This window comes from Nannobrachium achirus (genome assembly GCF_963921795.1).
Source record: "Nannobrachium achirus genome assembly, chromosome: 20".
In the NCBI taxonomy this organism is placed as follows: domain Eukaryota; kingdom Metazoa; phylum Chordata; class Actinopteri; order Myctophiformes; family Myctophidae; genus Nannobrachium; species Nannobrachium achirus.
Genome location: NC_137827.1, coordinates 35,162,180 through 35,179,462, shown reverse-complemented (window position 1 = coordinate 35,179,462; position 17,283 = coordinate 35,162,180). Strand labels below are relative to the sequence as shown.

The window sequence follows — 17,283 nt, the reverse complement described above, 5'->3', positions numbered from 1 at the left end:
TGTTTGTAAGTTAATACACGGTAGGCTAAAAACCGAACAAAAATTAAGCAGCAATAGCAACAACGTTGAAATCAAGGAGGCAGAATAAAATAATAGCCTAAGATAAAAATCCAAAAGGGAATAAGATAAAGAAATCTTTATTGTCTAAAAAAAATGGAAATTTGCCTTTGGCACACTGGCAGCCTACAATAAAACAAAACATAACTAATAGCCTACTTGAAAATACAGATGCAATAAAATGGCCTACAATATAAAATGCATTCCCATAACAGCAATTCATGGTAGAAGCACAGAAGCAGCAGTCTCGGGAAGGACATGCTTCCTCTGTCTGTCCCTTAATGATAAGGTCCCTTCAGGGTAGCCCAGGGTCTCCTTTTTCGGTTTCCAAAATGAGATAGGCCTAGCCTACTTTGTTTAGTTTGGCCCAATCTGAGTTCCCAGAGGTAATTTTTTCCGCCACTTTGGCCTAATCGCTTAGTTTGGTATTTCCATTAAGTGGGGGAACAAAAGCAATGCAACGCCAACCAGGACCCACAGGCTTTGCTGGTGAGCTACCTCAGGGGCCTCAGAGTTCTTTAGTCAAACTTGAATGAATTAATAGAATACATTCCTCACTATATAGTGTTTTTCAGAGTCACCAAAAGCCAATCAGCTTCATGAGGGTTCAGATCAGCCTAGAACCAAGATGAGCGCAGATAGTATGGACATCTGCTCTGAAGATGGAAAGGTGAGATCCTAAGTGCCTGTAGTACTGATCCTTGGGGCCAGTAATAATATACAACCAATCAGTAGCCTATTTGTCATCTTTCTTATAATGTCCTCCTGCAGTTATCATCTTTGAGGGTTTAGGTGATAATGCTAATGATTTGAAACTGTGGTATTAGTAACTCTGCAGAGACAGCATAACACCATGACACTCAAACCGCAAAATTATAGTTATAACGTATACAGCACTTAGGCCCATTTATACTTCATATATGTACCCACTATACGTAGTGGGTGTTTTTGCATACCCAGGGATGTACAGTGCTGTATGCCCCAAAGCACAAGATCATTTACAGTTTAACTCACATCTGGCGAGTGTAGGGGAAGGATCAGACCATGTCTACTGTCTACAGACAGCGTATAGGAACGCATGAGTCAATGATCAAGAATACATTTTTTGTCACTGTTGAAGTGACAGCTTGTACATGTAGGTACAAGTAGCGAATATCACGTGTAGAGTGGCAGTACTGTGCAACATCAACATGACAACAATAACAATATTTAAAGATGTAAGAAAAATACCCTTGAAGAATTATTATAGCCTCAATAGCAACATCAACATAATAAAAGATAATGTGCAATAACTTAGGGTTAGGGTTAACCCTAACCATGTGTATAGATACCGTGTAAATAGGCCTATACAATAGCAGCAATAGCAACATCAGCATAACAATACAGTTTTGCAATAATGCATACCAATACTTTATATACATTGAACTAATATCAATGCGTGCAATCTAGGAATAACTACAGTTCTAAGTGCCAACACACTTATTTATTTTCTATTTTGTTTTGTTTTTGTAATTTCCCCTATATTCCTTTTTGTTCAAGTCCCCAACGTATTGTGAGCTTGTAGATGGACTATTTTGGGCTATAGCTCCCCTCCGGAATATGGATGCTGGGGTTCAAGTGTTTTGACCACTATGGCTCTATCCATCACAATTGCACAAGGTAGTATTTTGTTCTTGCTTGCATCTTCCATGCTTCTGTGGCACGAGAGAGTGCTGAATTCTAATTGTAAAAGTGGTGGAGAACATTAACAATAATAACAAAACAAGCCTACACACTGCCAAACTGCACAGTACAGGAACAATTCATTTTATAACTCAAGAAGTGTTTCGGTCACAGTTTGACTGAGTTACTTTAAATACACACACTTGGGTCATGACTCATGATCAACCAATCATTAGGAGAAGTCTGTGATTATCAAGAGGTGACTTCTTGCCTTGTATTGTGGTGAAGATCGGTACAAGGTGACATCATTAAAAACAACTGAACTGAATGAGTACTAACAGAATATAGAGCTATTTAACAATTATTTTTAAAGAAATTCCCTACCTTTAAGAGGCAAAAGTCACAGACAGATTGTCAGAGAGTGGATATTGAAATCCCCCATAAGGCAAGAAGTTCTAAGAGGGCAAAGTGAGGCCCCAATAAACCTCAGGACATTTTTGCATGATGACATTATAGCATTACATTCAGTAACAATTCATCATTAAACTCTTTGGGGTGAAGAGTTTGCAATGTATCTATCCAGTATCAGTGGCGTATTCAGGAATCCGATTTTGGGGCTCATCAAGTAATTAATTGTTATTTTACGGCAGTCCCATTGATTCCCATATATAAATTCAAGCGACCATAAAACAGTAATTAACAACACACTCAACCAGCCTTTACTAGCGCATATTCTGAGTTGACTTGATAATCTACTGGTTCCTTCCATGTCAACTTGTGAGTTGTAACTTCACTCATAGCAAGTGAGCACACACGCGCGCGCGCGCACACACACACACACACACACACACACACACACACACACACACACACACACACACACACACACACACACACACACACACACACACACAGGTTGCAAGTCTGTTTGGACTACAGTACTGACAGTAACAGGTCACACATTGATATGCAGAGTTGTCTGCTTTTGTAGCTTGGTTTGTGAGGCGAGGTCGCACTTGGCACAACCCATGGCTCTACGCCACTGTCCAGTATGCTTCACGTTGTTTTAGGTTACCATCTCACGGCTTCTGGGAAGTGTGGGAAAAAGTGGGGGAACACCTCTCAGGGTGCTTCTTTTAGAAGTGGGGAAGCACCTCTACACCAAATCTACAAGCTCACAATGCACCACAGTGCGACGTGTTGGGATTTTCTAGATTGCCTATATCCCCCACCCACCCAGAATATGGATGCTGCTGTTCAAGTGGTTTTGACCAAAACCAAAATCCTAATTTTAAAAGTTGGGGGCAATGTAATACACAATAAAAAGAAAGCTTACATTTTTATTTGGAAATGGACCTGGATACTGGACTGACTTAAAAAAGGTCAAGAATTGCTGATCTAAATAGTCGTCGATGAGAAGTCAATGAGAAGATCTAAATAGTCGATGAGAAAGTAAGTGCCTAAGAACACTTTTAAATTCCAATGTTTAAAAGTTTGGAAAGCTTAGCCAACACACAGAGGAAAGTGTGGAAGTTAAGCAAGTATATGAACATTTCTTTATCCACCCCAAACATTTGAGGAAGTATTGAAAGCTCCAGCTAAATATGTTCAAGTGTGAAGTTGCCGGTGATGAAATGGAATTGCTAACAAACTCTTGGTGTCTTTGGACAGGAGATATGTGTTTGAAGTGTAGCTTATAACATGTTCATGGTATTCTTGCTCACCTCATTCCACAGTTCACAACAAGATGACATGGTTTCATTCCAAAATGAGACCCACATTCAATCTATTTGACTAAAACAATGGAATGTGTGAACATTTTCTTTGTGTGAACATAAATAAACTTTATTAGTTAAAGTTTTACTATGTAACTTTTTTTATAAAACAAATCTTAAAATTGTCCTAACTGTTAAATCGCTAAAGTTTTAGAACACCCACTCCGTTATTTTCAGCTTCTGAAGCCTTCTCTTTATATGTTTTCTATGAGCCGTGAGGGGGGGAGAATTTCGCGCCATGATTACGTAATCTGCATCATCTGTATACGTTGTGTATACGTTGCCCAATCACATCGCCGATCATGCACACATGGTACACTACCGGCCAATGCAGCGCATCTTGAAGTGGGGTCGCCATATTTGTAGTCGCCCGTGTGTCTCTTTACTCAAAAGGTAATTCTCGCCTACCAGACAGGGTGAAATAGTCCGTTTCTCCGGAATGCCTGAACGCACAGGAACCAGGGACCCCTCTAAAGATAGCTCTCGGCGTTGTGGAGGCAGACGCGGGGGTGTGAAGGTACGAAAAACGGGCGAAAGACGCGAACGCGACCGCGGTTTGCTATATGGCTACTGACCACTAGTTGAGAATCTTACACAGTATAGCTTTAAGGTTACACGGTACATGTTATGAGTCATCTAAAGTCTTACAATAATAAGTATATCCTATATAATAATATATATATATATATATATATATATCCTGTTGTACTAACACTTAACACTTCATAGTGCATGTTTTCTTGGGTGTGAAACAGACCTTGTGAAACAGACAAGCAAGCCCTAACCTGGATAACAATATCCAGGCTGCTGGGTAACTGCCACTGTGGTAGATAGTTGCACAATGCTATCTTGTTCTCTCTGCTTAGCTAAATAACCACAGAGGGTCTGTACGGTGTTCACTGAATTTCAAAATCTGTGTAGCAACTATTCCAACTATTTCAACACATCAGCATTAACACATACTAAATTGTTCAGGGCATAATTGACAAGCCATAGAAGTGGCATTTATTATTTAACAATCACATTATAAAATATGTTATGTTCAATTACATTCATTCGCATTTAAAATAATTTTTAAAGAACAAGGACAACCGTTGTCTTGGATTAAAAATACAGTATATATATTATATGTACTGTATATGTAAATGCACCATGATAACACAATTGAATTTGCATACTATATGGACTGATAGTAACAGACGGAGCTACAATGCCTTTTTCTCTGAGACCAGCTAGATATGGGAGTTAACTTGAAATCGTTTTTTCATAATGTGAAATTAAACCAGTAATGAAAGCAAAACATTGTCATTCAAACTAAATAAATACACAAAAGCAAAAGCAGACAGGAAGTTGATTGAAATGAAAATAACTAATGTCTTGGCCTCTGACACCACTTTTATAGCCTGGGATCCAGCCTGCTGCGCTACGTTCAGTGGATTCGTTTTGTCACTTGAGAAGTGAAGTGACAAAACAAATGCACTGAACGTAGCGTAGCGGGATGGCTCCCTGGCTAACACTTTTAACCCATTTAGGCCTAGAATTATTGAATGCTTTAACCAGTGAAAAATAGCAGATATACAAGCTCACAGCGCGGCACCGAGTGTAGATCTGCTATTTTTGGAAAAAGTCGTGAAAATGTGTGCAAATCTTTGAATATATGTATTTTCAAAGGGAACGTTTGTAACTCAAAGTTTGCTTCTGGGTGGTCCCTGGAACTAAATATTTTGAGATGCGGGTCCGTGGCCAAATACATATCATTTTGGGGGTCCTTCACATGAAAAAGTTTGAGAACCACTGACATAGTAGTCTCTCAAGAACAGACTAACAGAGCTCCAGTTAAGTGAAAAGGATCTTTTCTTTGACGAGGGCTGGCCAGATTGCTGACATAGAAACATAGGTTTTTCAAAAAATCTTAGAAGGATTCACAAGACACTTAAAGAATCGGGTCAAAATTCAAATTTTCACGATTTTTCAAGCTTTACAAGCGTAGCGTGGCACCGAGTGCCGCGCTGCGAGCTTGTATGTGAGCTTGTATATCTGCTATTTTTCAATAGTTAAAGCATAAAATAATGATACACAAAATGTGTACCCGTTCTAAATGGGAGGCAGGAGTCAAATCTCCACTTGAGAGATATACCTGTATAACACTGATACCTTTACTTATTGCAGCAAGGGAAACAACAGCAGAAGAAGCGTCTGCATGGATTTCTCTTTTTATATTTCACAGCCTTCTGGATCTCAGTCGTAGCCTTGGCGATGTATTCCTTGGCGTTATCTACGTTTGACTCTATATTGTCCAGCATGCACCCCTGCTCCTCCACCAGCAAGTTAATTTGAAAGAAGAGGTCGTGAATGTCCCGGATGCGGCCCTCCAGCTCGAGGAGCTCCTTGTGGCGATTCTCGATCTCTGTGAGGGCCGACCGGGCAGCTCTCCCCTCGGTGAGCAGGTTGTCAGAGAACACGTTCCACTTGCCCGTTTCTATCATTTCATCGATCTGCTCTCCAGTTACTTGCTTGCCCATGATCTCGGCTTGCCTCTGGATGCGGGTTTTGCAGTTCTCCTTCTGGGTCATCTCGGCCTCGTTGTATTCAGACATGGCCTCGTGGAAGACATTGGTCAGAGACATATACTGTGATCGCACAATGCGCACCAGAGCCGCGTTGGGCCCATGTTCTTCCTCCAGCTCCTTGCTCCGTTTCCCCAGCCTGTCCAAACGTGCATAAATCGCTTGCGCTCGGGCCTTGATGCTACGTCCGAGGGTGTTGGAATCTCGTTTGATGCTGCTCATCCTTCTGACGGATGTGAGGAATCTGGTGTTCTGCTTCCCAAGACCTTTCACGTCCAACCTGAGCAGGGAGATCTCCTTCCGCATTGACTGGACCTCTTTGTAGATGCTGTCCATCACATCTTCTCCTCCGTGGAACACGATGGCCACTTGCTCCAGCATCTCCTCGCCCCCCCCATGCTCACTGGCCTGTTGCTCCCCAGGCCTGCTCTCTGTGGCTGCAGGCTTGGCACGATGGAGGTCACTTAGTCTGTCCTTCATATTGCCTGCAAAATGGAAGGGAAGAGCCTTTGTTTTATTTTGAAAAAGTAATGGTAATAACAGGGTAATAATATGCGCTTGATAAATCTAGCGCTTAGGCTGGTTGTTAGATTCTATGTTGATGAATTATATATAATTTGACAATTGACGTAGAGTAGATTGCTGCTGAAACACTCTCAACTAACTAGCTCATCATCAGGGGTGTCGTGTCATACCCGTGACACAACACATGTGCATATCTCCTCCTTATGGGCCGTTCGGTTTGTGACATCAACTGTGGTGAATGGTGATGTTGGTCTCTGTGTACTTTCTATGACGTTAGTCTCATGTGACTGGGATTCATGGAGTCCTGACACGTGTACGTCAGTTATCTCCATACATGGGGTTCTGGGCATTATTCTCTATACAGAGTTCCCACGGTCATGAAATTCCTGGAAATATTTCGAAATTAGAAAAATATTTTTCCAGTACTGGAAAAGTTTTGAAATTGATCAAGGGTCCTGGACAGTCAGGGGGGAAAAAGCTACTTTTATTTTTGCTATGCCTGTCTTTGGGCATTGCACATAGGCGTAAGCAACTCGTTATTACGCTGAATTATTGTTATATTGTTGTTGTCGGGTGGAGACCTTGTATGTCCAAAACCATTCGTTTTGCATTTATCATTTTAAAAATGATTTAAACTCGTGAAAACAGCCGGGCGTTGTGTGCTTGTAGATCTGCTGTTTTCACTACTTTTGTTTGACGGCCTTGTGTGATGAAGCAGGGCTTTACTTTGCGAAAGAACGTACACATTTTAAACTTGGAGATACAAGGTTTCCACCCGACAACGACGATATAGTCCTGGAAATTGGGTTAAATATTCTGGAAACGTTTTGGAAAAGTTTTGGAAATGCTTTGGGGAAAATATGTGGGAACCCTGTCTGTAACGTTCTGTGCTTAGGACTTGCTTTCTGGTAGCCAGGATACAAGACAACTTTATGCATGGTCCCATATAGGAAACATGGAAATTTGCCTTCAGGCATTCTGGCAAAACATTGTGAAACAGACAGTAACGTGCAGCAAAAATACAACAGCAAAACATAAAATATATTTTCATAAGCAGCAGTTGGGTGTGGTGTGGTATTTTATGTCCCTGTATTGAGTGGTCACAGCAGGGGTCACAAAGTATTTCTTATACACATTTATCCTGGCTAGTCAAGTCAAGTCAATTTTATTTATATAGCACATTTTAAAAACCACCAGGGTCAACCAAAGTGCCTAGTGGCTAGTGGTAACTCTTGGAATAATGAGTGAGGAAGTGCAGGTTCCCTTTTTGGTTTAATATGAACCAACTCATTCTGGAGTTGCAATTATTAATTAATTATTAAGTCTCCAATCATTTTGCTGGCCTGGTTAAACACCTGAGCCAGCTTGTGTCTGGGTATTGAGAGGTTCCCACGTCCCACACCAGGAAACCATGTTAATGGACTGGTCAAAACACAACAGGGTGTTTTCATTACTGAGCAAAAGACCTTGCCTTTTTATAAATGTAGTATGCATTGGCCAAGCTATAATTCCATTCTGATGACAGAATTAATGTTAGCAGGACATTATGCAAATAAATTAAGACCATTTTGAAAGATATTTTGATTGCCTATAGGGAGATTTTAGATTTAGATGATTTGATCACATCACAAAATCAAATGTTTTCATTATACTTTTTGTGTCTGTCCGAAGAGTCATAATTAGCTGGCCAAGATGTGACTTCTAGAGCCAGATGGCCATGACCCAAATAGAACATGGTCATAGTCATAGTCTCTGTCTCACTCTCAGGCTACATCTTTAAAGAGGAAATGGTAGGCTACTTCCTTAGAGCCATGGTCTGTCGCCATCACAAAATGTTGTATTATCTGTGTATACTGTATATAGACCTATTTAAGGCTATTTAATGTAGGCCTGCCTGGAGGTGCTTGAGGTTCATATTAACAATACAGTTAAGTTTCTAAAAGTATCACACGATTTCCAAAGCAAGGACGAGCTCAAGGACTGCAGCGTATAGGGAACAGCATCCTCAACACAATTTTGCAGCTACAAGTAGGCTACATCAGACGTAAATGTGTAAAGGGCAATGAATTTGTATCTTCTTTACAAATCGCCATATTAAATAGTTAAAGATAGAGACAATTATACGTAATCCTGTAATGATCCCACCACAGACACACAAAATATGTGACATTACACATAGCCTACCTTATTGTACGTTCCGAAGATCCTCCAAATCGCCTACACACTCGCAGAAGCACTTATGAAGAAGAGTCTACGCAACGATTCATTTAACCATGTCTCTTCGTTAGTGTGAACGAAATGTCAACATCATCTACATGAATAACCGACAGTTGAGTTGATGGGAGTTCCCGCGGTGTGGGAGTGAGTGAGTCCACTCCAGTCAAACTTTCCTCATACACAAATAAAGAGAACAGAGGCGCTGCAGCAGCAGGTGCTGCAAACCAACGCGGAAGATCACGCCTTGTTTTATTCACCACTGTATTTGCAGGGTCCTCCTGACAGCTGAGCAAACGACACATCGCGTAGGCCAGTGGTTCTCAAACTGTTTCATGTCAAGGACCCCCAAATCGACACTTTAATAGCCTGCGGACTCCCATTTGAAAACCTCATAGCAGACAGTGATTCCCAACCCGACCGTTTTAATTTCAAGGACCCCCAGTAGGGCTATGGGGCTCTATTTAGGCTAAAGCTATTTCTATCTCTGAGAGTGAGACCCCAATTTATATTGTAAAATCAATGTTAATTTAACCCCGAGAGTGTACAAATAGTTCCCAACTCATTTAGCTGGACCCACTGTACTCCCTCAAGGTCCCCTGGGGGTTCCCGGACCCCACTTTGAGAACCAATGGCGTAGGCCTATCATTTATTTTCCTCGTGTTTAGAAGCCCACGCACACAGATTATTTTTTATTAGGCCATTTCTATTGCCCCCTATTTGGTAGGCCTAAATGTCAGGATATTGTTGTTATATCGAAATTATATTATGGCATGACATGTCATTGTCTACTACTACTTTATAAGACAGTAGCCTATAGGCATAGGGAGACCAGAATGGGGGGAAGACAGAGTTTAGTTTTCCTTGCAATTATGGGTTCTTTGTCAAAGCAAGTTCATTTGTAGCCTAATTCAAATAGTACATTTTTAATACAACCAAACTTGTTGAAATGTGGTGTAAAAACAGAATATTTCAACAAGGCAATTAGTGTTACACAAAACATTGAATTATTTTGAATAGGCTTATTATTATTTTGAACCAGACCTGCAGTTTTCTGGGGGGTTTTGTTCCAGACATGTGGTGCATAAAATCTGAACCTGGCTGGAGGTTGAGCTTGTTTGGTTGAACACGTTCCACAGCAGCCCACTCTCCATCATCTCACCCAGCTCTTCCTCTGTGACCTCTTGTCCCACAATGTCCATCTCGCTCTGGATCTGCCTCTTGCAGCCCTCCTGGTGTCTCATCTCCAAATCATTGTAGCTGAACTAGGGGTGTCGCACCAAACTCTGGGCCCTGGGTACAAGGATTCACTGCGGTCCCCCCATGAATGTTCTTCATAGGGGGTTTAATCCATTTAGACTGAATATATATATATTTTTTATGTCAGTGGTGCTCAAACTTTTTCATGTAAAGGACCCCCAAAATTATATGTATTTGGCCAAGGACCCCCATCTCAAAATATTTAGTTCCAGGGACCCCCCACAAGAACATTTTCACGACTTTTCAAAAATAGTCAGATCTACAAGCTCGCAGCGTGGCACTCGGTGCCGCGCTGTGAGCTTGTTTATCTGCTATTTTTCTATAGCTAAAGTATAAAATAATGAAGGCCCCTCCACCTTGTCCTTGGGCACACACACACACACACACACACACACACACACCTTCTTAGTGTGATGGTTAACTCCCAGAGATGGTGTATTACTGCAGTGAAGTATTTGCCAGACCCAGGGGGTCGGCCTACATAAGGCTTTGTCGGTCAGTCTGTCGGTCGGTCTGTCGGTCCCTCTTTTCCTCAGTGTGCCTGTCCCTTTTTTCCTCAGTGTGCCTGCTCATCTGCCCCTCCCTTCCCTTGCTGGGCTGATTGCCTTGAGTGCCGTCACCTGTACAGGACCAGCTGAGTTGAGTTGGCTGACGAGCTGCTGACACTATAAATTCCTCAGCCCATCTACAAGCTCACAAACATTTCCAGCTGCTCAGCCTATACAATCCTGTGTGTTCATGTGTTAGTTCAGTGCCATACTAGTGAAAACAGCCGATCTACAAGCTCACTACGCTTTGTTGCTGAGACTATAAAATCCTGTGTGTTCATGTGTTAGTTCAGTGCCATACTAGTTTTCATTGCGGGTCTGGCACGACCAGGTGACCTGGTCTAGTTTTCTGTACAAGAACTGAGAGTTGTAGCAGACCTGTGTAGTTTTACTGGGTAGCAGGAACAAATTAGTTTCTGACAAACACTGCATTCCTTTAAAACATTACATGCAAGTATTTAATGATGTACGGTGAGTTTATGTTGTTTTGCATTGTTTCTACAAGTCTTTTAAATCTAAAGATCTTTAAGTAGTTGGTAGTTCAGACACGACGGCCAGCAAATAAATCTGATCATCCCTTAACACAATTAAGGGATTCAAAAATGTTGTTTTGAACACATAGAGCTTCTTTCCCAGACTCTGATTAATTCAATTCAATGCAATGCAATTTTAGCCTATTATAGGGCCACATCATAGCAAGTTGTCTCAAGACAATTTAGAGCAGAGACACCCCCCACCCCCCCAACACACACACACACACACACACACACACACACACACACACACACACACACACACACACACACACACACACACACACACACACACACACACACACACACACACACACACACAGTGTGTTAATCTGTGTCCAGAAAACCATCCCTTAATCTCCTGCATTCAAGACCAGACTATTTCAAAACCTTTCTGTTCCCCTTTCTCTATTTCAAAACCTTTTTGTTCCTCTTTTTATCCACCAAAAAATTGTATTCTCAATACCGCCATTATATTTTATTCCTGCGTTCCATTAGATTTAATGTATGTAATGCATATGTAATATTGTGAAAAGCAAATAAGACTGAGATATCATCAACTTGTACAAATGTCTTAAACAGCCACTGGAGAAGGAACATGTTTGAAATGAAAAGGGGAAGTACTTGAGATTATGTTATCAAATGGGTGTGGCTAAACAAGCTCAAGTTTGTGGTCAGTTGGCTAAATGCAGAAATTAGTGATGATGAGAATGGGACTGCTGGTTCACAATATTAAGTAACCAAACTGGTATGATTTTTTATGTGAAGAAATATAAACAATGTAGATAGATAAGAGAATAGAGAACATTTTAATCTTTACAAGTCGAAACTAAATTACAAATAAATTATTTCTTAAATTGCACAGTAAGTATCCACAGTGTTATCCATCTGTGACTTTGTGAGTGCCACACTGAATATTTTACAGCGATATACTTTATCTTTGCTGGTGCATCATTTAGGCTGCATCATTTTCCTGTTTAATCATTCACCTGGTCATAGAAAATAGGTTAAAAAGTAATGGAAGAAGGAAGTTGGGCAGTTGATTTGTTGCAGTGACAAACAGTCATTACCATAGTGTGATTAGTCAGCTCCATTTCCCAAGTCATACTTCCTTCATTCTAGCAGACTTGGAGTCTCCTTCTACTGAAAGTATTACAGAAGCTAGGGCCACAACTATTGATTATTTTCTTAGAGATAATTCTGTCGATTACTTTTTCAATTAATCAAATAATTGAGAAGCATGTTTTTTATAATTATATATTTTGTATAGATCAATGAATCAACGTTAAAAAAGCTCTGTTTAATACTTCATCGTACAACAGTGTCGCAATGTGACATGTAGATTTTTTTTGTGCTATTCTTTTTTTTACATTTTGACCAATGTCAACAAATGAATGAATGAAATTGGATTGGCCTAGCAGAGCCTACCCTAGATCCTGGTTAGCACATGTCAGGGATTACAGTAATATTATACTACTAATTTCTGACTCCAGTGTGTCTGGAGATTGGCCTAGGGGAGGTTTTGAGATAAGCAGAGCACACATCTGCTGACCTCTAACCTGTGATATAGCTCAGGGCTGTAAGAACTACTTTTAAAAAGGGGATAAGTGTTTTACCCGTGAATTAAAATGAGGTCAATGTGTCCCAGCCAAGGGAGGGCCTCAGAGTCAAGATGTTATGCCTATTGTGTTTTTTGCCCAAGGGGGTCTGGTGGTTCATGTCGCAGGTTGCAAGACTTGAGTTTGACAAAACTGACCTATACCAAAGACTCTTACTTCATTACTCCTCCTCCTTCTCTTCACTGGCATCATGTCAGAAATGTATAAATATGCTTGTGAGTTAGGAGAGGGACAAACCTACATTTTGAAACTGTCTGGTGTGTTTTTCATAGGAGATCTTATATATTAAAAACTGACTCATATTCTAGTCTTACCCTTTGTACCCATTTTCTAGGAGTAGGATCACACAGAGAGAGAGAGAGAGAGAGAGAGAGAGAGAGAGAGAGAGAGAGAGAGAGAGAGAGAGAGAGAGAGAGAGAGAGAAACACCACACACAACACTAAATACAACATCCAGACTTAACACATATGTACCACAAGATGGCAACAAAGTTTGGAGTCCTAGAGATGGAAGAAATGTCTAAACTCTCTCTGGAAACATATAGGCACTTCCAGTAGGGGCCACTGCCTCTTTGGCTGAGATGCCATTTTAGAAAAATAAATATAGGCTAAATTATTTTTTACAACTAGTGTTTTTTTTGTTGTTGCTGCTGCTATTATTATAGTTATAATCATGACTGTTGAATATTAGACCAGGCTTGAGCCCATGCCCTTCTTGGAGTCTGTGCATGGCAATGATATATTATATTTTACAGGTAGAGATTGTTGTTACTGATTGTGTTTAGAGAATTACCATAGAGAAACAACACAATGCTTATTGTTAAGTTCACTTAGAGAGTAAAACTGACCTGATTAGACCTGGGATCGTTTTTACACTCTCAGAATTAAATTAACAATGAGAACATTTGTTCTGACCCCAGAATAACACGTTTATTTTAAGGTGGAATGGTTGCATAGACCTTTAATCAACCAAAACATTTTGGTTGAATTATTGGAAAAGAAAAACAAACTACCGGTATTCACTATCCTTGACATAATGACAGAACATATAGAAGAACACTTGAGACAATAACCTGCCTGCACAGCAAAATCCTTCTTTTACACTTTCACAGAATTCATTAAATATGCTAGTTTTTACTGTGTGGTGGATATTAGAACAAGACTGGCAAGACTTGGCAGCAGCTCCCAACTCCTGCATGTGCATTTTATTCCCTTTACATCTAGGCTACTCCCCTGGGCCTTTGTTTAAATTAAGTTTCTTTGGTTTAAGGTAAGGACTGTCAATTTATTTGAGACTAGACCTATAGCACCTTTGTAAATTAAATTAGCTACATTAACACATACTTAGTATACTGTACCTTCTGTACAGCCAATCCAATGCTGTAATTTCATCACTCCATAAGTGACTGAATGAACTCAATGACACACGCACACACACACACACACACACACACACACACACACACACACACACACACAATCTACAGTACCAACATACCTTTTTCAGTCTAATTAGAATTTCCTTGGCTGTAAGCGATAAGGGTGGCCATGGCCATGGCTGGTAAATAAATCAGATAATTCCATGGAAAAGCACACAGCGTGAAGTATAGATCTCAAAAGACAGTGTATGGGCATGGGTAATGAATGTCTATAATGTCCAACATGAATTCCTGGATATGAAATTTGCATGTGCAATGTTCTGTGGTCCTACTAATTTAATTTGTGTATCATATCATCAGTGTTGAACAAAGCACTCAACCCCAGTACTTGATTCAAAGTATAAATAATACTAGTAAGACGCCTCAGGGCGACAAGCGACATCGCGCCATGTCTTGGCCATTTGGCCAGTGATGTACAGTGTATCGGAGGAGTTATCCATATATGGAGACCCCTGGTACCCATCCATGTAGGCTTACTGTATATGGAGATATGCTGTGAGGGCCCAAATATGGTTACTCAGTATTTGTTATGTGAAAGTCCTATGATGTCTATGACATCTGACATCATACTCTTTTATGCCCGTCTGTAGAACCAGCCACACAGCTATGGGCTGTCTTGGCTATATATGGATTCTGTTAGTGTGGTATGTGGCCGATGTGGCCTCCATATATGGGCATTCCCATATGAAGTCCTGTTAGATATGGGCTTAATATTGATGACATCAGGGAACTCCATATATGGGCATAAAAGGGATTATGTTAGTGTGACATTGAAGTGACATCAGAGCATGATGCAAAGCAGAAACCCCATAGACCGTAAAAGATGTGTACACGTCCAGACAGACAGACAGACAGACGGACGGACGTATACGGACAAGCTGACGGTTCTGATATTAAACTGCGACCTATGGTCGCAACCACTGGTCAAATATTACTCCACTACAAGTGGAAGTTGCTCAGTCAAATTTGTACTGGAGTATTTGCTTTTAAAATACTCAACTATTCAAAAGTACATGCTTTAAAACATATTTAAGGATTCAAGAGTACAAATTACAACATACTAATCAGAGGGTTCATTGAAAAGGACACCACCTGCATGCATCTCATTTGGCATCTCTCACCAAAAATGCAGTGTATACAGGCTTTTTCCCCTTCTTTTTTAAGTAGTAGTTTTGTCTTTGTTATAGGTGTTTGTCTTATGATTTTTTTTTTTTTTTTTTTTTAACTATTCCAATGTTTTAAAGGGCTTTCTGTGTCTTTAATGATACAACAATGACATTACATTATGGCTCAACTGTGTTGGTTGGAGTGCCAGGCCAAGCCAGGGGCACCATGGAGGATTGAAACACCACTCTTGGTGAGCAGATTGATTTTCTGACTGTCCACTGACCAATCTGGAATCCCTTTTTAGCTCCCAAACTTACAAGAACTTGAACTGGACACAATGTAGGCTGAACTAAAGGACTAAAATCAGCATTTGCTATCTGTGTTCCTACTCATACATATTTAACATATTTAGCTCCCTCCTCAACAAGCTCTTCTATGACATCTTGCCCTCAACCAAAATCCTGAGTAATTTATTTTTCCAGATCAGCTACCCAAGCTCCCCTTCCCAGAAACTCTACTCAACACTTGTTATGCAACATGTGTTGTTTCTTCTTTTGGGGGTACCCAGATGGTCCCTTCATGTGTGTTTCATCATATCCCCTCAGACCTCAGCATTCTGAATGCTGTAATCAGTGAAGAAAACATCAGCTGTTTCCAGTTACCATACAGTTACCATAGTGTAGCTGTGAGCTGTGACTGCAATTAACTCATCTTATTAACTTAGTACTGAGGTTTTTCACAGAAACACCAGTGTCTCAGGCCATTTTATTGAATTAACATGGATGTTTGTCATGTGTTTCAGAGCGGTCTCTGTGCTCTTGTGGATTTCCCAAGGTCTAACTTTTCAAAAGGTAATATTTTGTTGCCGTTTCAGGTTGACCTGTCTCCAGCTTTGCACCATGGCAAATCAGGAGGTCAACGCTGGCATGCTCCAGTAAATGAACATACTGTATATCTCAATGTACAGTTCAGTCAAAGGTGAATACACTTATTACACTATTTTATGATCATTTACTAATGGTCAGCCGTGACAAAGAATTCTGGTGATTGCCAAGTCTCATTCCCTTCTTGGTAGGATAGAAAACCAGCAGTACTAAATGACTAAGGACCAGGGTTAAAGGCATTACCTCTTATGTTTATTGAAATGTTCATTACTTCGGAATCAAATTGGTCACTAAAATTGGTTAATTAAGGTATACTGACCGTCAACTTAATAGACTTCAAGCCTAATTGGTTCTCATAGACATAAGTTGGGATGTTTAGTTCATAATGCAATACTAGAATGCATGAAGTTATCCTCACAATACTAGAATTCCAAACAGTGCATACTGCATACATACATACAGACAGACAGACCTTGAAAATAAAACAAGCCCTCACGATGCTGCAGTTCTAAGTCAGTTCTCCAAGAAGAGCCCACCACTCCCTCTGGAAGATGAACATTGAATTATCAAAGAGGTTCTTGCTGTATACTGTAGGCAACATTAGAGGACTGTTTCAGACTGCTCTATGTGTGGCTGTTTGTTCTGCTCGTGATAGTCTGTCCGCATGCCCCTGTTTAATCTCCAAATTACATTATGATAAAGTCTGTTTTGCTCCAGAGTAACATTTGACCAGTCAGTTGATTTCTGTTTTCAAGCAAGCTTCTTGTTCCTTACATAACATGGTATACTGTTGTGGTTTCAATTTAGTAGAACTTTAATCACTGCTGTGTTAAAGCTATAAGCACTGTATATTAGAGAATGGAATGCTAAACTTGGAATTTTACATTAATACACAATGATGACCCAAGCTATACCTTTTGCTGATAACTTGCTTTGCTCACACAAATGGATGATTCATGGTTTCAACAAGTGATACAGTGAGTAGGCCTATACATGCAACTCAAATGTGAGTCTGTATTTTGGAATAGAACTCTATGCTGAATACATTGGATGTAGATTTCTTAAGGTGTTTTGAATAAACTATTGAAGAAATC

General features: G+C 40.3%; 1 protein-coding gene across 1 annotated transcript; it reads right to left on the bottom strand.

Annotated features, from left to right (window-relative positions):
- Positions 1-5,650: 5,650 nt before the first annotated feature.
- Positions 5,651-10,044, bottom strand: stx11a (syntaxin 11a; the record flags this gene model as incomplete). The annotated part of the gene is made up of 2 exons (XM_080751006.1): positions 5,651-6,546; positions 9,948-10,044. 2 exons carry the CDS (start codon positions 10,042-10,044, stop codon positions 5,651-5,653), a joined length of 993 nt encoding a protein of 330 aa, XP_080607132.1.
- Positions 10,045-17,283: the final 7,239 nt, after the last annotated feature.